The sequence below is a fragment of the Mandrillus leucophaeus genome, unplaced genomic scaffold (genome assembly GCF_000951045.1).
Source record: "Mandrillus leucophaeus isolate KB7577 unplaced genomic scaffold, Mleu.le_1.0 Scaffold332, whole genome shotgun sequence".
Taxonomy (NCBI): domain Eukaryota; kingdom Metazoa; phylum Chordata; class Mammalia; order Primates; family Cercopithecidae; genus Mandrillus; species Mandrillus leucophaeus.
This window is the reverse complement of record NW_012103499.1, coordinates 830,671-853,333: the sequence shown is the minus strand read 5'-3', so window position 1 is coordinate 853,333 and position 22,663 is coordinate 830,671. Positions and strand designations below refer to the sequence as shown.

The 22,663-nt window shown below is 54.7% G+C and overlaps 1 protein-coding gene across 1 annotated transcript in view; it reads right to left on the bottom strand.

Annotated features, from left to right (window-relative positions):
- LRP1 (low density lipoprotein receptor-related protein 1) overlaps positions 1 to 22,663 on the bottom strand; it is an 86,249-nt gene that overhangs the window by 34,853 nt on the left and 28,733 nt on the right. The window contains exons 10-29 of the mRNA XM_011988526.1: positions 22,149 to 22,292; positions 20,431 to 20,667; positions 19,063 to 19,243; positions 17,947 to 18,169; positions 16,577 to 16,778; positions 16,111 to 16,236; positions 13,517 to 13,657; positions 13,253 to 13,378; positions 12,383 to 12,499; positions 11,903 to 11,983; positions 10,113 to 10,280; positions 6,168 to 6,350; positions 5,537 to 5,737; positions 3,838 to 4,083; positions 3,437 to 3,634; positions 2,307 to 2,511; positions 1,961 to 2,125; positions 1,079 to 1,323; positions 666 to 797; positions 131 to 358 (exon numbers count right to left, since the gene is read on the bottom strand). Coding sequence (XP_011843916.1) covers positions 131 to 358; positions 666 to 797; positions 1,079 to 1,323; positions 1,961 to 2,125; positions 2,307 to 2,511; positions 3,437 to 3,634; positions 3,838 to 4,083; positions 5,537 to 5,737; positions 6,168 to 6,350; positions 10,113 to 10,280; positions 11,903 to 11,983; positions 12,383 to 12,499; positions 13,253 to 13,378; positions 13,517 to 13,657; positions 16,111 to 16,236; positions 16,577 to 16,778; positions 17,947 to 18,169; positions 19,063 to 19,243; positions 20,431 to 20,667; positions 22,149 to 22,292 — 3,549 coding nt within the window. The remainder of the gene's footprint in view (positions 1 to 130; positions 359 to 665; positions 798 to 1,078; positions 1,324 to 1,960; positions 2,126 to 2,306; positions 2,512 to 3,436; positions 3,635 to 3,837; positions 4,084 to 5,536; positions 5,738 to 6,167; positions 6,351 to 10,112; positions 10,281 to 11,902; positions 11,984 to 12,382; positions 12,500 to 13,252; positions 13,379 to 13,516; positions 13,658 to 16,110; positions 16,237 to 16,576; positions 16,779 to 17,946; positions 18,170 to 19,062; positions 19,244 to 20,430; positions 20,668 to 22,148; positions 22,293 to 22,663) is intronic.

Genomic DNA, 22,663 nt, shown 5'->3' with positions numbered 1-22,663 from the left:
ACCAGGCTGGAGCACTGAGGGGCAACAGGACTGGGAGAAGGACCACTCGGAACAAGTAGACCAGGGTTGGGAGCAAGGGGTGGGTGGGGGTGCCCATGTCCTCTGGTGGGCATCCAGGGCCGGGAAGAACCTGCAGAGACGACTGTCTCCACGCCTGTGCCGTTGATGAAGGCCCGCTTGATGGCCTGTGTCCGCACGTCAGACCAGTACACACGCTGCTCACGGGCATCGTAGTCTAGCACTGTGACGTTGTCGATGTCGGGCACCGTGAAGGAGATGATGTAGTTGTAGTAGGGGGCATCCAGGTCCACACCTCGGATCTCCATCTGACGTGCGTACAGCAGGAACTTCTTAAACTCTGTGGGGCACAGGCTGGTCACTGAAGGCAGTCCCTGCCTCTGTGCTTCCCACCCACCTGGTTTCAGGCCCTGCCTTCTTCTGGATCTGTCTGTTTGCTACTGGCCCTTGGTTCCATGGACACACCCCACTGGGTGCAGCCTCCCTGGCAGACCTGTAGCCCCTTCTCACAGTGGCTGTCTCTTGAGCCTCTCCTATTGGGACCCTCCTGACTGGGACTCTGCCTTCGCGGACAACCAGGAGCCTGGGGTCTGCAGCCTTCCCTTCAGCCTCAGTTGCTCACTGGCTCTGGAGGGAGGGGCTCCTACCATAGCAAGTAGTTTTGTCCTTGTGGAGCTTCATGAGGTGGGGGCAGGCGCAGGACACGGTCCGGTTGTAGTTGATGAGACACAGGTGGGAGCAGGGGCCCCGGCCCCCATTGGCCTCACAGGGATTGGGAGCTGGGGGCAGGGTGGGGAAGAGAAGAAGCCAGAGAATCCTGTGACTTGCTGCTCCCTACATGGACCACCCCTCCCTCACCCACTCTCCTCCCCCTGTTCCAGCAGCCACTACTGCTAGACCCTCCTCTGCTGCTAGACGGTGCCTCTGTCAACAGCCGGCCCACCCCTGCCGTCCCAGCACACTTGCTCCCGTTCTCACTGCCCTCTCCTCTCCTAAGAGCTTCTAGAGCTTCTAAAGAGGCTGCTGGCTCCCTTCTGGCTCGAGGCCCTGAGCCCCTTACCCATGGGCTGGCGGGAAGGGTGGTACACCTGCAGGTCAAAGGGCTGGGTGTTGGTCCTCTGTACCACAGTGACATTGTGGCCGGTCCACTTGTTGGCCTTAGCCAGCGTGTTTGTTCGCCAGTCAGTCCAGTAGACCTCCCCCCCGTACAGCGTCACTGCAAATGGGTGCGACAGGAACTCGTGTCCCCGAAGCACCTCCATGTGGCCAGAGCCGTCGTAACGGGCTGAGTAAATGGCATCTGACCTGAGAGCATGATGGAGCAGAATGAGGATGCCAGCCGGGATCTCAGCCCTCAGAGCTCTGCCCAGGCGCCCATCCTCTGGGCCCTGGCCACAGCCCTCCCAGCGAAGAGCACAGGACCGTTCCCTCCCCTAAGCCCGGCTGGCCAGAGCAAATAGACAGAATGACCAAGGTGTGAGAACCCAACAGGTCCAGGTTTCAGCTCTCAGGCCCCAATTCCCAAGCCACAAGGGAATCTTTCAGTCACTTCTCCCCAGGGCTGCTGTCAGCACTCAGGGCTTTGATGAAAGTCAGAAAAATGCACCCTCCCAGGGCAGACCAATTAGAAAGAAGTTTCCCCTCCCTCTGGGCAGACACAGCCCCAGCAGAGGGAACACAGGGAGCGGACGGGTGAATGGAGAGGATGGTACAGTGTGAATAACCACAGCTGACGGCCCTGCTTCCGCCTCCTCTACCCGCCCCCTCCCCTCAGCCCCAGTCTCCCCATGCCCCTCCGTCCTTCTCCTGTGCCCAATCCTTTGCCACCGTTCCTAGTTCTAGATCCCTTGGGCCTTCTCACCACCCTTGTCACCACAGTTCCCTCCCCACCCTGTCCTGGTGCCACAGACGTGGGCCTCCCCAGGGCATAGAGGGCACTGACCTGGCATCAATCCAAAGGATGCGCTTCTCCAGGTAGTCCACGGTGAGCCCGTTGGGCCAGCCCCCGGAGCCGGTCTCCCGGTGCACGGTGCGGCGCCCGGCCCCACTCATGGAGGCTGCCTCGATGCGGGGCAGGCTGGCATCCCAGTCTGTCCAAAACAGGATCCTGGGGAGTGGGGAGGGGTCAGGAGGGCTAAAGTTGGGGCCCTTGGGGAGGGACTGTGGTGGGATCCTAGGTAGAGGGTGGGAGGAGGCAAATGGCACTGAGAAGTAAGGTGTCCCTGGCCAGGCTGAATGGGACTTCAGGGGGGCCATGGGGCCAGGAGAGGGCTGGGCAGGGTCCTCACCCATCCCGGGGATCCAGTGCGATTGCCCTTGGGTGCTCAATGTCACCGGCCAGCAGAGTGGTCCGGAGGGTCCCATCCAGCTTGGCCACCTCGATCTGGTCCAGGTTACTCTCCACCCAGTAGATGTTGCCTGCAATCCAGTCTACAGCCAGGCCCTCGGGTGTGGCCAGGCCATACTGAATCACCACCTCAAAACTAGTCAGGGCTGGAGAAGAGAGGGCAGTGAAAGGTTAGCCTTTCCTGGGGAGCTGTGCATGAATGTGTGAAATCCTGGGAGCCCTCGATGACCCACCCTCATCCCTGGAACCTCTGCCAAAGTTTCTGATGTGCCCATATTCAAGAGTAGGACTCCTATTGTCTCCCCAATTTTTTTTTTTTTTTTGAGACAGGGTCTTTTGTCACTAAGGCTGGATGCAGTGGCATGATCATGGCTCACGGCAGCTTCAACTGCCTGAGCTCAAGTGACTGCCATAAAGATTTTTCCACGCTAACACATTATGTGTGTGCCTCATTGTTTTAGAGACTGTTGCACAGTGTGAATATCATCACAGTTTACTTAGCCTCCCCTTGTTGATGGAAATTTGTAATGGTTTCAAGTTTTCCTTATTACAAACAATACAAACTTCTCTAGTAAAATGTGGCTCTTCCAAGTGTTTGCTCAGATGTCACCTTCTCAGGGGACCTTCCTTGACCACACAACTGAAAACAGCCTGTTTTGATCACTGCTTCATGCCCACTGCCCAGTGTGTACAGTGGGCACTCACTATCGCGTGTGACTGAAGGAAGTCTGGGGTGCGCCATGCTGCCTGGGACAGAAGGCAGGGTTCAGGTACGCCTCTCCTAAGTGGCTTTTTTCTTTCAAGCCTGCAATTCTAGATCTGGGGAGCAGAGCTCCAGGCCATTCCAAGGTAAGGGTGATCATTTTGTTAATTATCAGGCTGGCAGTTCTGCTGACGATAATTACGGGGCGTCAGGCATGGAGACCCACAGCAAAATCTAACCCAATTAACAGAAGTGTGGGGGATGGGGGAGCTAAGCCTCTGCTTTGGGGCCACTTCGATGGGACCTGTGCCCCCAGCGCCTAAGCGCTCCGCCTGTGTGCATCCGGCCTGGCAGCAATCGGTAGTCACCTCCGTTGTCCAGCAGCTTCCCGCGATAGATCTTGTCCTCCACCACGTCGGTCCAGTAGAGGGCGCTCTGGCTGAGGTGAAAGTCCAGGGCGATGGTGTTGCGCAGGCCGGGCACCAGGACGCTGTAGTCTCCTTTGTGAAGATCGATGCGCCGGATCTCATGCCGGTTGGAGAAGATGATGAACGGCTTGAAGGGGTCTGGGGTGGGAGGGATGTGATGGGGTCAGCAGGGGGCTAGCTGCCTGCGTGCCACCCGTTTGGGCGCAGGCAGGTCTCTGCTGGTCCCGGCACTGGGGGCTAGGGTGGAAAACTCAGCCTTTGGCACCTGGCCGCCAAGCCCAACCCACTGCAGCTCAGAGGCCTGCCTCGGCCTGCCCTGCCACACCTCACTGTTGTCTCACCCAGGCTGCGGCAGCTCTCCCCATCAGGCTCCAGGACCCAGCCCTCGTAGCAGGAGCACTTCACGCTGAACTTGTTCTGGTCGCACTTTTGGCTGCATTTGAGATGCTTGGCACAGTAGCTCTGGATCTGGCAGGTGTGGTTGTCGGGCCCCAGCTCCATGCCCAGAGGGCAGGAACACACAATGCCTTCGCCAGGTGCCACTGAGCAGTTGTGGCTGCAGCCACCGTTATTCAGAGAGCACTGGTCTGGGGGAGGGGCAGGCAGGGAACAGACCCAGGGTCAGAAGCTGAGAGGAGGCAAGACCACAGCCCTGCTGGGCCAAGTCTGGGGCAGCCTGGACCAAGTCCTCGTGCCCTGCCTACGGCCCTATTTGTCTCCATTCCTGCTGAGCTTCAGCCCAAGACTTCCTGGGCTCCCTCAGGACCAGAATTGGGACCCCTGCACCCACCAGCTGGCACCATACCTCCCCTTCCCACAGGGAGCACCCCTCAATAGCTCTGTCTGGTCTCAATATGTCCCTCCCTTCTTGGGCCCAGGGCGGGGGCCCCAGCTTTTTGCCTCCCTGGGAGGGACCCTGGGAGGTCCTTAGGTCCAGTCTCCTTGTGCTGATCTTTCCTGATCTGGAGGGGTTTGGGGAGGGGTGCGGTAGGACCTATCCTGCCCTGGGTCCTTTGGCACACCCTGGAACCTGCCAGCCTGACGGACGGCCTGTAGGCAGTTCTCCCAGCCAGTCCCTGTGGCCTTATCTTCCACTCCTCCCTTCCAAGGAACTGGGGGCTCTGCCTAGCTAACAGGACCAGATAAGGTTGCTCTGCTCCTTATCCTCAAGTCACACCACATGGTCCTCCCTGACTCCCGGACTCCCCCAACCTCATTTCTTTTGGTTTTGAATGGGCACCCTCCTCCCCTTGCCTTTGTTTGTTTGACACAGGGTCTCGCTCTGTCGCCCAGGCTGGAGCACAGTGGCAGGATGTTGGCTCACTGCAACCTCCGCCTCCCAGGTTCAAGCGATTCTCCTGCCTCTGCCTCCCAAGTAGCTGGGACTACAGACATGTCCGGTTAATTTTTGTATTTTTAGTAGAGACAGGGTTTCGCCATGTTGGCCAGGCTGGTCTCGAATTCCTGAGCTCAAGTGATCTGCCTGCCTCAGCCTCCCAAAGTGCTGGAATGCCAGGCATGAAGCCACCACACCTGCCCCCATGCCTTCTCACTCACTCTGCAAGTTCTGCCTGTCCTTGGGAATCCCATGCAATCCCCACATCTTCCAGGAAGCCTGCCCTGACCATCAGCACTCAATCCTGGTGTCTTCGTCTCCAAAAGACCACTCCACACCTCTCTGTGGTATGTATGTGGGCGAGGGGTCCATGTCTCCACAGCAGTTTAGGAGCTGTGCGACCTTGGCCCAGATCTGGGGGACCACTATGGAACCCCTCTATGCCTCAGTGCTCCCATTTGTAAAATGGAGAGAACAGAGCTCCTGGCCCTCAGGGATGCCTTGTGGATAAACTGCTCTAATGGTGTGGCTCACTCACCACAGCGCCATGGGGAGCGCCAGGTCCACACAGGCTGCTGGTGACCACTCTGGGTGCTGCTTGCCTGCCCGGCTGCCAGAGCTGCTCTCTCCTAAGCGCAGACTGGCCTTGGCCCAGACTCCTACCCAGCCACCCTCCCCACCCTTCTCCTGGGACCAGGTCTCACCGCAGAGCTCGCCCTCATCTGAGCCGTCGCCACAGTCGTCGTTGCCATCACACAGCTTGTCAGGGGGCAGGCAGACTGAGGTGTTGTTGGCACAGGGGTGTGAGGGTGGCCTGCAGGCCAGGGACTCGCAGTTCTCCTCATCTGAGTTATCCTCACAGTCGTTGTCGCCATCACACACCCACGCTTTGCTGATGCACCGAGCTGAGGGACAGGTGCATTATGAGGGCCCAGGCCTAGGGACTGGGGCTCCCCCTGCCCTTCCTTCCAGGCCCCATGGGCTTCTCTAATAGGGTCAGGATTGCAACGCTGTGGGGTCCACCAGGAACCCTGAGGCTTTTTGGGTCAGAATCATATAGGCAACAAAGAAGGCAGGAATCTGCAGCAGGAGGTGCTGAAGCTCAACTCTGGCAAGGGTTTTGGCTCCTGGGGTCCTCTGTGCCGGCCCTGGCCCTTAATGCCTTCCCCCACCCATGATACACAAGCTTCCTCTGGACTGCCTTTTGCCTTGCACTGTCCCCAGCCCCACGCCACACAGCACAGTGCCATCCCCCTTGCCGCTACTCTGCTCTCAACAGGGTCTCCTCCTGCCCACATTGTGCTGTTCCAGATGCCCTCCAATGCTCCTCTTCACCTGAGTCCTTGCAGCCAAACTTGACACTGGGGTCGCAGACATGGGTCACTCCCTCACAGCTCTTCTCGTCGCTGGAGTCCATGCAGTCAGTGTCCCCATCACAGCGCCACCGCAGGGGGATGCACAGTCCATCCAGCCGGCACTGGAACTCATCAGTGTGGCAGCCACCAGGGGGCCTCGTGGCTGCAGAGGGACAGGAGAGGGCCTCAGGAGGGAGGGGTTGCCCAGGTCAGCCCTCCTCATCCCTGCACCCTGCAACCCGCCCTGCAACCCCGGTATGCCCAGCCTGGGGCTATGAGCAGAGGCAGGCCTGGAGAGTCTGCTGAGTTTTGCTGACACTCCTTGGAAGCACCAACTCAGTAGTAGAGTCAGGAGGCATCACACCTCCAAGGGCCCACAATCATCTCATCTAATCCCCACACTGACACAGGAGATGTCGACTGGAGAAGCAATTTGCTAAGGCCTGAGCCCAAATGCCCACCACCTTAGCCTCTATTTCATTCATTCATGCCACAAATGTTTACTGAGTGCCTCCTGTGTGCCATGCACTGTCCTGGGGCCAGTACTGAACCAGACAAAGTCCTTACCCTCACGGAGCTTAGGTTCTAATGGGGAACATAGACAAGACATAACCTATAAATCTTGACTGTAATTTCAGGTATTGATAAAGCTATGGAGATAAAGCTGGGTAAAGGCTGAGAGCGATGGGGGTGATCTGTCAGGTAAGATGGTCAGGGAAGGCCTCTGGGCAGAAGGCATCTGAGCAGAGGCCTGCATGAAGAGCGAGTGAGCCCGGAGGATCCCTGGAGGCACACTCCAGGCAAAGGGAACAGCCGCTGCAAAGTCTCATCTCCGAGACAGGACTATGCTGGCACTTCAGAAAACGCCACACAGGCCGGGCGCAGTGGCTTACGCCTGTAATCCCAGCACTTTGGTAGGCCAAGGCAGGTGGATCATGAGGTCAGGAGATCGAGACCATCCTGGCTAACGCAGTGAAACTCCATCTCTACTAAAAATACAAAAAATTAGCCGGGCGTGGTGGCAGGCGCCTGTAGTCCCAGCTACTCCGGAGGCTGAGGCAGGAGAATGGCATGAACCTGGGAGGCGGAGCTTGCAGTGAGCTGAGATTGCACCACTGCACTCCAGCCTGGGCAACAGAGTGAGACTCCATCTCAAAAAAAAAAAAAGGAAACACCACGGCTGGAGTAGAGTGCAGGGGGAGGGGAGGACAGGAATGCAGGTCAGAGGGGTAAGGGAGGGGGCCCTGCAGGCCATGCAGAGGGGCTTGGCATTCGTTCCAAGGGTGCAGGGAACCAGTACAGGCTCAAGGGTAGGGCTGGGGCATGATCTGACTTATGTTGTCAGGATCACTCTGGCTGCTGTCCTGAGATCTGACTCAGGAGGCCTGGAGAGGAGCAGGAGCACTGCCTGGTGGAGTCTCACACTCATACACTCATGCTGCCACAGGCACCCTGCTCCTCCCCCTTCCCTACCCTGGACCTGGCTGATGCTCTCATCTCATGCCGGGACTTTCAGCAGCAGTCTCTGAACTGATTTTCCTTTCTTGGGGCCCCTGAACCTCTTTTCAATCTAATCTTCCTCCAGGGCTGTGTTCCGAAATCATCTCCTACACCTTCCAGCTTGGAAATCCTTCAAAGGTTCCCATGCCTCCCAAATCAAGCCTCTTACTGATTTACACCTGCTGTCATCATCTGCCCCCTTTGAGGACAGCCTCATTCCCCACTGTCCCTGCATGAGCCTTTCCCTCGGTTTGAACGGCCCCACCTGGCACCATTGTCACCCTACAGAAGTGCTCAATTTCACCCTGTAAGTGTTGACGACAGCATTCTCCAGACCATGCCATCCCCACTGGAAGACCCTCCCTCCCGTCCATTTACCTGCAGTCTAAACACAACTCCTCCTGAATGGTCCCAGATCATCCAGCTCATACCATAGTTAACAACTGCTACCAGTAGTGACATCCTGCTCCCCCACGCCAGGCCTCACATACCTCAGCTCATTTCATACAGGAGGATGCCCAGGCTCAGGGGAAGCAACTTGTCCAAATTTGCCCAGCTTATCTGGGAGGGGCAGGGAGCTCTTCTCACCACACCACGCAGCCTCCAGAGGCCCCTTCTCAGAACCCCAAGGGATATCACCTGTGCCCCTTACCCTCCCCTTCACAGAGATGGCCCTGGAGACTATTTCCTGAGCTTCCTGTAGCCTTAGCTGTCCTCCCTCTCAGGGCGGGGCTCAAGGTGGGCACTCGACATGGACCATCAGATTACAGTCTTTTCCTACTAGGGTGGGAATGTGCCCTAACTCTGTAAGGCAGAGGCTGTAATCTGATGGTCCATGGGTCAGATGAGGCCTGCAGGAAGAGTTTGGTCTGTAGTTTTTTTTTAAACTTTTTTTTTTCTTTTGAGACAAGGTCTGATTCTGTCACCCAGCTCACTGCAGCCTCAACCTCCTGGGCTCAAGTGATCCTCTCACCTCAGCCTTCTGAGTAGCTGGGACTACAGGCAAGTGCTAATTTTGTTTATTTTTTGTAGAGAAAGGGGTCTCACTATGTTGCCCAGGCTGGTCTTAAACTCCTAGAAACAAGTGATCCTCCTGCCTTGCCTCCCAAAGTGCTGGGATTACAGGTGTGAGTCACCACACCCAACCTTTTTTTTTTTTCCAAGATGGCGGTCTCGCTATGTTGACCAGGTTGGTCTTCAACCTGTGGCCTCAAGTGATCCTCCCACCTCACCCTCCCAAAGTGCTCGGATTATAGGCATGAGCCACCATGCCTGGCCTGCACCCAGCCTTTTAAAACCTCTAAAATTAACTGCCAGTTGGTATGGCTTGAATTGTATTCCCTAAAAAGATATTAGTCCTACCCCATAATACCTGTGAATATGACTTTATTTGGAAATAGTGTCTTTGCAGACGCTCAACTTAAGATGAGGTCATAAGGGTGCATCCTAATCCAATATGACAGGTGTCCTCACAGAAAGGGGAACTGGGGATCTGGTGACAGACATGCCCACAGGGAGGACACCTTGTGAAGATGAAGGCAGAGATCGGGTCAAGTTTTGACAAGCCAAGGAGCTGCAAAGATTGCCAGCAAACCACAGAGGCTGGGGAGAGGCCTGGGACAGAATCTCCCACACGGCCTCAGAAGGAACCCACCCTGCCAACAGTTGGGTCTGGGACTTCAAGCCTCTAGAACTGTGAGATGAGAGAAACTAACACTGTAGTGTTAAAAGTTTGGTAGTTTCCACATAAAAATCTGCACATCTGATTTCTCCTGAAGTCAAGGCAACCCTGGGTTTACATTCCTCCATGGTAATAATAGGCCAGAGCTAGAACGCCAGCATCCCTTGAGAGGAAAACATCCCATCCCTCTAGAAAACTAGGCCTCCACCGCCCCTGAGGCTGAGCTCCAGAGGCCAGGGCACTGGGAGCCTTGTGGAGCCAGCCCCTCTCTCCTCTGTCTCCTCATGCTCATTCATCCCTGCCTGCAGCATCCTTTTCTCAAGCTACTATTTACCAAACACAGGCTGTGTGCTGAGCGCTCTTCGTGCATGATCTCACTAAACCCCCACATCAACGCTGTGATGTTGGTGCTATTATTACCCCACTTTGCAGACAAAACTCACAGAGGCCCATGGAGATTAAGTAACTTGCTCAAGGCCACCCAGATAAGAAGCTGCAGAGCTGGAGCTCAAACCCAAGGCCACCAACTGCAAAGCGCATGATATTAACAGTGTGTGGCAATTATTTTTTGGCAACCTCCCTCTCCCACAGGACCGGGAGCTCCTGAAGGACAAGAGCCATGCCTAGGCTACCTCTGGCTCCCAAATGGTGGCCGACGCACCGTGGGTCTGAAAGATGGATGGGCTGGGTGTCTGATGCAGGGGGCTCGATCTCATCCCCGCCCCACGGGCCCCCGGTGCCCACCCTGGTTGGTGCAGTTGGCATGCGTCTCATCACTATAATCTCCGCAGTCATTGTCCCCATCGCAGGTCCAGTGCTCAGGGATGCAGCGCCCGCTGTTGCACTTGAACTGGGTGCTAGAGCAGGAATGGCTGCAGCCGGCTTCGTCACTGTTGTCCCCACAGTCATTGTCTGGGGGGAAGGAAGAAGGGGACAGGCAAAGAGGGAGTTGGTGGAGCAGCCTTCTCTGTGATCCCAGCTTGGGCCCCCTGCCCAGAACCCACCCTCGGCCCACCCCAACCCCCCCGCTGGGAAAATAACAAACAGAAAAGACACAGAAACTGCATAGACTGCAGCATGCACCATGGCCCACGTAGTCGGAATGGGGAGGAGGAGAAGGCTCCTGGAGGGCCCCTCACTGAAGCTCAGAAAGGCTGGGTGTAGGGAACATTAAACATTCCTTCCCCCTTTCTGGCAGGTGTGGGAACAGGGGTCTGCTTGTGTTTGGGGAAAAAGCAGGGGTTTCTCTAGTTTTGGAGGGAGAGAGGTAGGTGGGGTACAGGTAAGGCCTCTCTAATGGGGTGAGACGAGCTTTACAGGCCTGCCCTGAGCCTGGCACTGCTGAGTACCATGCTCTGGGTGCCTGGCTCACAGGGGCCTTGCCTGTGGTTGGCAAGGGTGGGGGCCACTTCTGGACCAAGCTCACTGAGGCTGACTGAAGGAAGCTCCTGCTTTCTCGGCCTTGGGTGGGGGCTACTCAACTTGACCCTCGACACTTATGGGACATGTGGTGGAGAATGCAGTTTGGATTATGTTCCTGCCACTTTTCCAACTGGATTTGCTTCTCTAACTCTCTCCTCCCCCTACATCTTGGCCTTCTTGTCACCACCTCTCTGTCATCTCCTTTCCTGAGAGGCTCCCTCTGCCCTCTCTGCTTCTTTCCTGTCCACTATTTGCTTTCTCCCTGTTTTCTGCTCTCCCTCCTCTCTGTTGCTTTTTCTTCATATCCTAGCAGCTCTGGAGTGGGGGCCTGGAGAACCTGCAGGGGGCTGGGGCCAGCTGGGCTTTGGGTGATGGTGCATGTGCTTCTATGCACTGACCGGCAGGCTCAGGACAGGTCTGTTCGTCAGAGCCGTCCCCACAATCCTTCTCTGAAACACAGAAACCGCCGGGGCAACCATTGGCACGCGAGACACAGCAAAGGTGAGGGGCAACGTGGCACTGACCCAACACATCTGCTCACACATCAGCTGGGACAGGAACCACTGGGGCAGCATGTCACAACACAACGCAGACCCAATAAAGCCCTGAGACACCACACACGGCGGTCACCTGCCCGCACATTTACACACACAATAGCCTTGGTGGCTCGAGGTTGACATCACCTGGTCCATGGCTAACCGCCAGGTGGGCTTCCGAGCCTCAAGCCCAGAGCCTGAGGGGTGCACCAAGGACTCCAGGAGATGGGGGTTTGCAGGGAGAAAGGAATCAGGCACCGGTTTCTCCTCACTCTGCCTCTCTGGCCCATCTCATTCGTCTTTCCCTGGCCCCCGAGCCCTACTAGAGGGTGGGCAGCTCAGGCCCTGCCTGGGGTAGGAACGACACTAAAAGGTGATGGCTAGGGTCTCCCCTTGGTCCATCGTGACTCCCTCCTGGCATTTCTGACTTCTATTTTCTCCCAGGCAACCCAGCAGGGATTCAGTGTCCTGGAGGGAGGCCCCGCTGGATTCTAAAGCCCTTTGCCTTCCCTGAAGGGCCTGGCTGTAGCCTCTAGCTGTCTTAGGAATTGGCAGGTGAAGAGAGCAAGCTCTTACCATTGTCGCATCGCCAGTTGATGTTGATACATCTGCCATTGTTGCAGGTAAACTGAGTCAGGGGGAAGCAGGTAGGATAGGCTGTGAGGAAGAAAGTAGCTGAGTAGGGCCTTCAAGATTACACAGCACCACGGTACTGGGCAGGTGAGTGCAGGGGCCCTCCCATAACCGGCAGCCCTTAGCCCAGTCAGGAAGGGTGGGGAAGGCCCCACAGCAGTGCCTCTGCTGGAAACTCCGCTCACTCACTCATCCCCATGAGTCAGCAGACACAGGACCTGTGCTGAGTGCTTTTCCTGCATGAGTTTGCTGAGACACAATGCTGTGATGATGGGGCTCTCCTCTCACAGAGGCCACCGAGATTAACTTGCTCAAGGCCACCCAAGTACTGAGTCGCAGGTGTCTCGGGCACCCCCAAGTGGCATGCTCTCAGGATGCCCCTTCCCCAGGCCCAGCCTGACTCCCTCTGCCCATCCCTCTTACCACACGAGGCGGACTCGTCAGAGCGGTCCCCACAGTCGTCATCCAGATCACACGTCCAGGAGATGGGGATGCAGCGGCCACTGGCACAGGAGAACTGGTTGGGGGGGCAGGTGCGGGCTGGGGGGCAGGGATGGGCGTGAGTACTCGTTGTCCCGACCCTCTCTTCACTGCCTCTTCTTCCCTGTTATTCTCTGCCTTTGGTGTCCCTTATTTCCAAGGATCCAAAACCATTTCTCTTAGAGAATTCAACACCGTCTCTCTGGTCTTACTGGATGCTTTACTCTTTCTCTCAAGGGGTCTCTGGTATCCTCCCAGGAGGAGATCTACCCTGCCTTGTTACTGCTCTGCAGTCTACAGCTGTGCTCCATGCCCTGCAAGCTCAGCCCTCTCAGTGTCCCAGGCTGGGAAGGGGATAGCAGACCCCCCTCCTGCTCAGGGCTCCATCCCCTCTGTCCTAAATTCCTTTCCTCCTTTATTTTATTTTACTTTTAGAGACAGGTCTCGCTCTTGTCTAGGCTGGAATGCAGTGACATGACCATGGCTCACTGCAGCCTCAACCTCCCAGGCTTAAGTGATCCTCCCGCCTCAGCCTCTCAAGTAGCTGGGACTAGAGGTACACGCCACCACGCCTGGCAAATTTTTAAAAATTTTTGTAGAGAGTAGGAGGTCTCACTATGTTGGCCAGGCTGGTCTTGAGCTCCTGGGCTCAAGTGATCCTCTCACCTCAGCCTCCTAAAGTGCTGAGATTATAGGCATGAGCCACCGAACCTGGCCCCTGGGTTCTTTTCTTTCTTTCCCAGGCCTGACCCCTCGTCTCCCCTGCCTCCTTGACTGAGGGGTGCCTAGTGTGGTCTGAGCCCCATTCCACACCTGAACAAGTGGCATTGGACTCATCTTCACTGTTCCCACAGTCATTGTCCCCATCGCAGAGCCAGCGGTTGGGGATGCACCGGTTGTTCTCACACTTGAATCGGTCCGAGGGGCAGGTGTGCTGATCTGGGGAGGGAATGAGTCAGGGGTCAGCGAGAGGTTGGGTGCCCCCAGCTTCCTGCTCACTCTGGGATAGGCACTGCCAGAGCTGAGCTGCCCTGCAGGTCTGCCATCCAACAGGGTGGGGCAGGGCGGGTGACTCACGGCAGAGGGCTGGGGCCTCATCACTGTTGTCCAGGCAGTCGTTGTCTCCATCACACTTCCAGCGCTCCTGGATGCAGCGGCTGTTGGCACAGGCAAACTCGCCCGGCTGGCACTGGGGTGGAGGCACGTAGGATGGGTTCGCTGTGGGCACCACAGGATCGTGAGGGGGGAAAGTCAGACCCCGGTCGTGGGACAAGTGCTAAGCCCTTTGCACCATTTTTGTTTGTTTTACTATTTTTTAATAATACAAAGTAATTTTTTCTAGTACAAAATTCTTCATGAACAAATTATCTGGATGGATAATTGGCATCCAAAGAATTGGCAATTCTTTCCCAAGCAATAATAGTGATGTTTACTCTACTTAATACTTGCTGTACTTCAGTGTGATCTGAGAATCAAATGGTGTCCAAGAGAGCCCGTCACCTCTATACGTCTGTCACCACCAAACAGGCTCTCCCTACTCCTTCTCTGCCTTCTCCATGAACTGCCCCTTGAAAGTCATCTCCGGGAACCCCAGGGCCCTGCCCCGGTCCCTGGACTTTTTCTTTCACAGTTTCATCGACCCCACCAGCAGGAGTGAAGACAGGCACCAGAACCGCACAGGCTCCACCCCTCCTGTCCCCAGCATGTACACCTCACCATCACTATCTGTCTTGGCCCATTAGCAGCTAAATCACGACATCCTTTGTCTGTGCCTTGGTAACCTCCACAAGTGCAGGCTCCTGTGTGAGTCCGGTCTCCAGACCTCATAGCTGTGCGCTTGCCTGGTCTGACTCATCTCTCACTCCTCTCTAATCTCTTAAAATTCTCATGGCCCCATGGGTGGCGATTTCCCCTCCCGTATCCCGTGGACCATGGGTCTGGAGGCTGGTATGTGTCCTCCTTGTTCCTCACTGCTGTTCCCTGGACTGTTCTTCCCCTTACATCATGCTTCTATACAAACATCTACTTCTGGAAGGCTCCCAAGCCGCACCCTGTCATCTGTAAGGGTTTTTAGCTCCTGGCTCACCAGCACTTTCTCCAAAATCACTCCTGGTTCAATTCTTGGTGATTTCAACTTCCATGTGGATGATCCTCCCATTACCTTGGCCCCTCCATTCCTTAACCCCCTCAGTCAATGCCCTCTCCTGACGCCAGCCACTCCCTCTTAGCTGTACACTATGGCTGCACTGACCCATTTTCACTTCCGGGATTCTATCCTAAGGAAACCATCCAGAATATGGGCAGGCATGATGATGTGAGAAATAGCAGAGGTATGATTACAAAACAGTCTCTGGGTCAAACTTCCTGGGTTTAAATCCTGCTCTAACTTTGGGCCTCAGTTTTTTCATCTGTAAAATGGGGATAATAAAACCACCTTTCCCACCAGATGTTTTTAGGGGTAAACAAATTACTGCAAAGGAAATGTCTATGACAGTGCTGAGCACATAGTCCATGCTCAACAAATGTGGGTTGGGATTATATCAAAAAACTGGAAACAACCTAAACATCCAACAGTAGAGAAACAGTTGAGTAAATTACATTATATTTACCAAATGAAAGATATTTTAGCCATTAAAAATGCTGCTTACATACTCATTACATGCTGTCAAGTGACAAAAGCAGGAAACAGAACAGTATGTGCAGCGGCTGCCTCGGCCTCCCAAAGTGCTGGGATTACATACAGGTGTGAGCCACTGTGCCCGGCCTTACTTATTTAGTTTTACAATGAATACAACCCACTTTTAGAAAAAACAAGGCTTATTAAAATCGTGCAATAATAACACAGAAAATGCTGTGACACTTGAACCAAAAAAGGCAGAAGACATTTTATAAAGAGATGATTATAGTTATGTAAAAAATAACATAATCCCCCTGAGGAAAAAAGAATGGTGTTCACTTTACCACAATGCTAACAATGTAGTGCTGCTCACTGGTGGGATTTGGGCTTTTTTCTCCTCTCTAATTTCCAACATATATATTATACATATTTTTAATTTTAATTTTTTTTTTTTTTTTTTGAGATAGAGTCTCCCTCTGTTGCATAGGCTGGAGTGCAGTGGCATGATCTCGGCCCACTGCAACTTTCGCCTCCTGGCTTCAAGTGATTCTCCTGCCTCGGCCTCCCGAGTAGCTGGGATCACAGGTGCCTGCCACCATGCTTGGCTAATGTTTGTATTTTTAGTAGAGATGGGGTTTTGCCTTGTTGACCAGGCTAGTCTTAAACTCCTGACCTCAAGTGATCCACCTGCCTTGGCCTCCCAAAGTAATTTCCAATATTTGGAACTATTATTATTTTACTTGAGTAATGGAGAAATACATTTAAAAGAAGTAAAGGATAATTTTCTCCTTCCATCCATAGCTGTCCATTCTTCACTCAGTTTCCCCTAATCGCCATCCCCTCGCAAGTCCCTCCCAGCCTCCCATCTTCCCTATACTCCCTCCTAGCCCCCAGAGCCTTTGCTCACCCCCTCCCTTGATTCCTGTTGGCCCCCTCAGGCCCCCTCATTGCCTCCTTAATCTCTGACTGGGACCCTGGAGCCTCCCCACCCCTCTCTGAGGCGTCCTCCTGCTGGGGTCTGCTTCCCACTCCCACCTAGCCAGGCCCCTCATACCCAAACAAGTGACGCCATCTGCGTCCAACACCTGGTCCTCAGCACAGGCGCACTGGCGGCTCCCAGGGGTGGCCAAGCACAGGCTGCTGCAGCCGCCATTGTTCACCCGGCATTTGTTGGTGCCAACTGTGGGGAGGGGCCATGGAGAAGGGCAAGGGGAGGAGGAGGTCAAGAGAGGCCAGAGAAGGGATAGGGGAGGAGACACATGAAGATACGGGGACAGAAAGAGGAAATATGGAGAGGAAGAAGATCATGTTGAAGAACAGGAGACACAGACATGGGGCAGGAAGGGAAATGGGGAACAGAGAATCAGATTGTGTTGTGGGGAGTTCTCTTCTCAGGATCCTCAAAAGTCAGAGCCTAGGATCCCTGGGAAGTGCCTTCACCCCCAGGGAAGTCTCAAATCCCTGCCTAGGTCCCACCACCCCTTCCAGGTCCCACACTGCCCCCGGCCCCAAGCGGGTACCTTGCTGCTGCTGGGCATCATACATTCGGATCTCAAAGATGGGGGGCCGCTCACTGCGCAGAAGGGTCACAGTGGGGGGTGCACCTCCTACACCCCGTTCCAAGCGGTAGACACTGCCACTCCGATACTCAGTCCAGAAGAGGTAGTTGCCATGGTGACACAGGCCAAAGGCGTGGTTCAGCTCAGGACCTTCATACACAATCTAGGGATGGCGAGGATGTTACTCAGGACTTGGAAGAAAATTGAGGGAGGCCTGTGAGATCACTTTTTGTACATTCATTTGTTTATGTCCTGAGCATGGTGTTTGCTTTGTTTCCCCCATTAGCCTGGGAGCCCCTGGGGGTGATAGCTTTGCACACAGTAGGATGGTAGATCCTGAAGCCAGCAGGTGATCGAGTGATCCAGCAAGGATGCTGATGGTGAGGTTGGTCACCATCCTCACCATCCTCTCCTGGGCTCATTCACATTCATTCATAGTCCCCAAACATACACACACGCACACACACGTGCACACACACACACACACACAAATGAGTAGATAGTCAGTATTCATCTATTCATTTCTTCAACATTTACCAGGATCTATTACGGGCTGAGCTGTAGTAGGTATTAAGAGGTGAAAACGACATGGTCTCTGCCCGTGAGCTGCCCACTGTCTCATGCAGGGCACATACGGGTGATTCAGTGTGAAGAGGGGTCTGGAGATGACATCCTAGAGGAGGTGGCCCCTGAGCACTCTGCCAGGGGAAGAGGAGCTGGGGTGAACGTTCCATGTGGAATGAACTGCATGAGTAATGGCACAGAGGGCAGATGCTCTGTGACGTGTGCTGGGAGGAACAATCTGCCTAGTGCTGCTTGTTCAAAGAGTGTTGGGATGCAGGAAGTGGGGGGAAAAGAGACCAGAGAGGGGGTCAGGGGCCATATCATGAAGGGCCTTATATACTAGAACATGTACATGACTCATGAAGCACGTGACAACCCAAATGACCAAGTGTAGAGATATGCCGCCCCTAGGCACTCACACTTGCAGAGAGTGCAGACACACACCAAGGCATGCCGTGTATCTATGCACGTATGAGGAGGCGCACATGATGTGTATGCAGAGACTGGCACGTGGACAGTCAACTTCACAGACAACACAAATAGACACAAAGAGACACAAATGGAGGCAATCCTCAAACAAATAACACAATATATAAGATATGCAAGCACACAGATGTACACATCTATAGACGCACAGATAAACATACACAAGGCACACAGGCCTGGACACACACAGATACCCACATCCTCACACAGAACCTCAACCATGCACAAGCATAGTCTAGCAACGCACACGGACTCCCGCACACAGGCACATGCCTGCCCACCTTCCGGTCTGTGCCATTGAGCAGTATCGTCTCAATGCGGTCGTAGAAGGCATCCACCCAGTAGAGGCGCCCAGCTGGGATGTCCAGGCTTAGCCCATTGGGCCAAAGCACTGTCTTGGAGGTGACAAAGATGTCTCGGTGTGAGCCGTCCATCCAGGCCCTCTCCAGCCGCCCACGCCGACTGTCCTTGGGGTCCTCCTCCCAGTCTGTCCAGTACATCCACCTGTGGGCAGTGACTGGTCAGCACCACGTGGGCCCACTCTCCCATCAACAGCCTCCCCTGTGATCCCAATCCATGAGTGCTGTCCCAGAGCTCCTCAAAGGGGTCTCCTGTCCTGCTCATCCCTGGACCACACATTTCATTCATTCACTCCATTCAACAAATATTCGCTGAGTGTCTGTAAGTTGGGCACAGTTTTGGCATTCAGGGATGCAGTGGAGACCAAGGCAGCCAAGGTCCCTGCTCCCATGGAGCTCCTATCCCACAAGAAACAGGTCAATCAAGGTTACATGGGGAGCAATAAAGGCCAGGAGGGAAATAAAGCAGGGTGATGGGGTGGAGAGTAACTGGGCTGCAGGTGGGGGTGAGTGTGAGGAGAGTGATGGAGAAGGCCGCCATGAGGAGGTGGCATGAGTGAGACTTGATGTAGAGAAGGAGCCAGTCCTGCAAATATCTGGGAGTTCCAGGCCGAGGAACTCCAAGAGCAAAAGCCCTGAGGCAGGAGGAGCTGGGGTGCTTGTTTGAGAAAGAGACAGCAGGCAGTGGGGACAGAACTTCAAGTGTGGGAAGTGAGATGCAGATGAGGTCAGACAAGGGCCAGGCAGACGCTGTGGGGCTGTGCAAGCCTGATGAGAACGTGGGCCTCATTCGCAGGGTAAGGGGAGCTGGTGGAAGGCTCTGAGCTAGGAGTGACAGGATCAGATTTCTTCTATGTTTAAGGAATCACTCCTATTTCCCTGAAGACAGGGACTCCTTCTCCCCTTGCAGCCTCCCATTCCTGCTAAAGTATCCTGCCTCAGTTGCCTTCTCCTGCTTCCCTGTCCATTTCATCTTCTAGTTCTCTGAGGCCCACACACTCCCAGCTCCTCCCACCCCCAAGGCCTGGGAGGACTCACCCATTGAGCGGATCCACCACAATAGCCCTGGGGTGTGTCATTTTGCCCTCGATTAAAGTCTTGCGGGTCTGAGCAGCTTTCTCCAGCCTGGCCACGCTGATTGTCTTTTTGGGCCCATCGTCCGTCCAGTACAGATTGTCCCCCATCCAGTCCACAGCCACACCCTCCACATTGTGGATGCCTGTTGGGGGAAGAGGGATCAGTGATGAACAGCTTCAAAGGAAGTTCAAAGCTGCTTGCCTCTGGCCCTCCCGAACTCAGGTACCTTTGAGCAGCCTGGGCTACAGAGGGGTGCAGAGACCCTCTGGGGCCCTAGACAGGTGGGTGGGGGCAGGAATAGGAGGCTGGAAGAGGAATAGGGGAAGGCCCTGTGTGCTGCCATTTGTACTGGGGCCAGCCTCTCAAAACCACACGTGGCAGACAGTAAACTACATGGCTGATGTGGGCTCTTGCATGAGGGCATCTGGCCTGTGCCTGAGTGGAGAGCTGAAACAACGGGTATGTGGCTCTGGGCACAAGTGTGACATCATATCCTAGGCCTAAAAATCCTGAACTAACAAAATGAATAAATTAGGAAGTGATTTTTCACTTAGCCAAAGGCTTCACTCCAAGTGTCCTTTAAATAGCAGTTCCCTTGGTATAGGGATCCCCAATCTTTTCCTGATGAGTTACTTTTGATTTCCCCAAAGTCTTATGATATGATTGCTGACTGTTGGTTTTCTCTGAACTGTAGTGTGGATGGGGTGCAGGGCAAAGGTTATAACTGGCATCCGCCAGATTGATGAGGAGGTGGCCTGATCCTGGGGCCCAAGTGCAGATTTGAGGCAGAACTCGTACAGCTCAGAATCCTTCACATAGACATTAAAAAGACGATGCACTGTGAACCTGCCCAAGTAGCTAAGAGGGAAGACCTGGATGCAATTCACAAAACACGATTTTCTCAGGACACAACAGCATGCAGTTTTTGGCGGCTGTAAGGTCAGCTGCACAGACCCTGTGTGCACACATACGTGTGGGTGTGCCCTGTTTTGATCTGGTAGGCCTGTCTCCAATTCAAGACCTCAGTTGTCTCCTGGCTGTCTGCTGTGTGCAGCTCCAGGGCTCTGAGCCAATGCAGAGAGACCCTGAGTTTTCCCAAGGGCTGGCAAGGACAGCCCATGCTGCCTAACCCATCCATCCTCCTGCCTCTTCAGCTCAGCCAAGAAGGGGGTCACACAGGGGTCAATCTGTCTATCCCCTCATCTCCATGCCAACCAGTGCAGCCAGCCGGTCATCAGGGGACCATCCTGCTGAGAGGGCACCGAGAAACAGATGTCTGGGCCCCAGCCCCCTTCCATCCCCATGGGCCACATCCCTAGGAGCCTGTACCGTCCTTCAGGATGGTCTCCCGCTCAGTGCCATCGATCTTCTGGCGGCCAATGAGGTAGCTGGTGGTGTCAGCAAAGTAGATGAAGCCGGTCTCAGCGTGGAAGTCCAGGGCTCGGGGGTTCATGAGGTTTTCAATGGGGATCATGTGCTCGTCCGGGACCTTGGCCCCCATATCCATGCCCCGGATGATGCCTGGCCGGCCCTTGCCATACACGAGGAACAGCTCGTGCTCCGGCTCTAGAGCAGGCACAAGCCAGGGTACAGTCAGCCACACACACGACCATCATCCCCACCCAGGGGCTGCGGCCAAGGGGCTGCAATGCCCTAGCTGTGATGGGTCAGGAGACGTTGGGGAGGTGAGACTCTGGGTCAGATGGACTGACCACACACACGCTAACATGCAGGACGCTGGGTCTTGGCCGCAACACACCGGGGTCTGACCTCTGCACTCCAAGGGTAGGAAATGAGGGAAGAATAGCAGGTTTTCAGCTAAGTGCCCACTGATCAGTCATGAAATCAGTGGTATAAAAGGAATACCTTCAAAATATGTTGGAGTTACATCATTGTTTACCACTTCCTCTGCTGCCATCCTAGTGCAAACCACATCACTTCTTGCCCACTACACTGAAACAGTCTCCTGGCTACTTCCCTACTGCCCATCCCCCACCCAGCAGCTACGTGACTTTTATACAAATGTGAATCCAATCATGTCACTTCCATTCTCAAAAGTCACCATGAGCCTCCCATCCCAGTTATAATAAAATCCAACCCCTCCCTCCTCCTCTGCCCTCACACTACTCAGCCCTGCTGGCCGTCATGCTGTCCCTCTGGCTTGCCACGCTCACGCTGGCCTCGGGGCCTTTGCACTGTTGATTCCCTCTGCCAGACGTGCTCCTCCCTCAGGGAGTTACATGGCTGCCCTCTTCATTTCACAGAGAGCTCGGCTCAAATGCCACATCCTCAGAGAGGCCCTCGCTGTCCTCATTAACTTTATTGTCTGCTTTATTTATTCATTTATTTTTTAATTTTTGAGATGGAGTCTCGCTCTGTCACCCAGGCTGGAGTGCGGTAGTGCCATTTCAGCTCACTGCAACCTCCACCTCCCAGGTTCAAGCGATTCTCCTGCCTCAGCCTCCCGAGTAGCTGGGATTATAGGCATGCACCACCACACCCAGCTAATTTTTGTATTTTCAGTAGAGACGGGGTTTCACCATGTTGGCCAGGCTGGTCTGGAACGCCTCACCTCAAGTGATCTGCCTGCCTCGGCCTCCCAAAGTGCTGGAATTATAGGCATGAGCCACCACGCCTGACTATTCTCTGTTTTATTTTCTTCATAACCACTTATTACCCCTAAAGTTACACATTTATTTGTTTCCCCAACTAGACTGTAAGCTCCATGAGGCCATGGACAACATCTGTCTCGTTCACTGCTTAATCCTGATGACCAGAACAGTGCCAAACATGTAGTGAGTGCTCACTGCTCACTAGACACTTGCTGAATGAATCAGTTTAGTTTTCTGCAGAGTCCAGTGGGTGAGTGAGAAAAGCACATTTTTCAAATGTGGATTCGAGTCCCATCTCTGCCCTCACTAGCAGGTACACTCTGGGACACTTCCTTCATCTCCCTGCCAGACAGAGGTAGCCAGGCTGTGGGGGACACCTGAGGATACCCTCCTGCCGCCTCCCAACGGGCACAAACCCCCTTCCCTGTCACTCACTCTTGCATGACTTCCCATCACTGCCCAGGCTGAAGCCGGAGCGGCAGCGGCAGGTCCTCGCCTTGTGGCTATTGGCCAGCAGGCAGATGTCAGAGCAGCCACCCGGCTTCCCGTACTGGTCGTTTTCACAGGCATGGCTCCTCACTGGGGACAGGGTGAAGAGCTGTCAGGACCCCTCAGAGTCCCTGTGCCAGGCCTTGAGAAGGCTTCCTGAATCTGACCACACCCCCTGCTGCTGTGGTCTTTGTGCTTGCTATCCCATTTTAGAATTTGGAAGCCACAGGGGTGGAAATCCTCTGACCCCCCCCAACAATCCAGGCTTCAGATTCTTGGGTGGGGGCTTCAGTAGTCAGGGGAGAGAGTTCCAGGGTTGTCCATGGCCAGGTTCTCCTGCTCCAGACTGGCAAGGGGAATGGGAGGGACAGAGTGGGATCTAGAGGCTGAGTGGGTAGACGGGGGCTGGCAGGGGAAGCTGGGGGGGCCAGGGCAGGTAGCCCGAGTGGATGGCTAGGAGA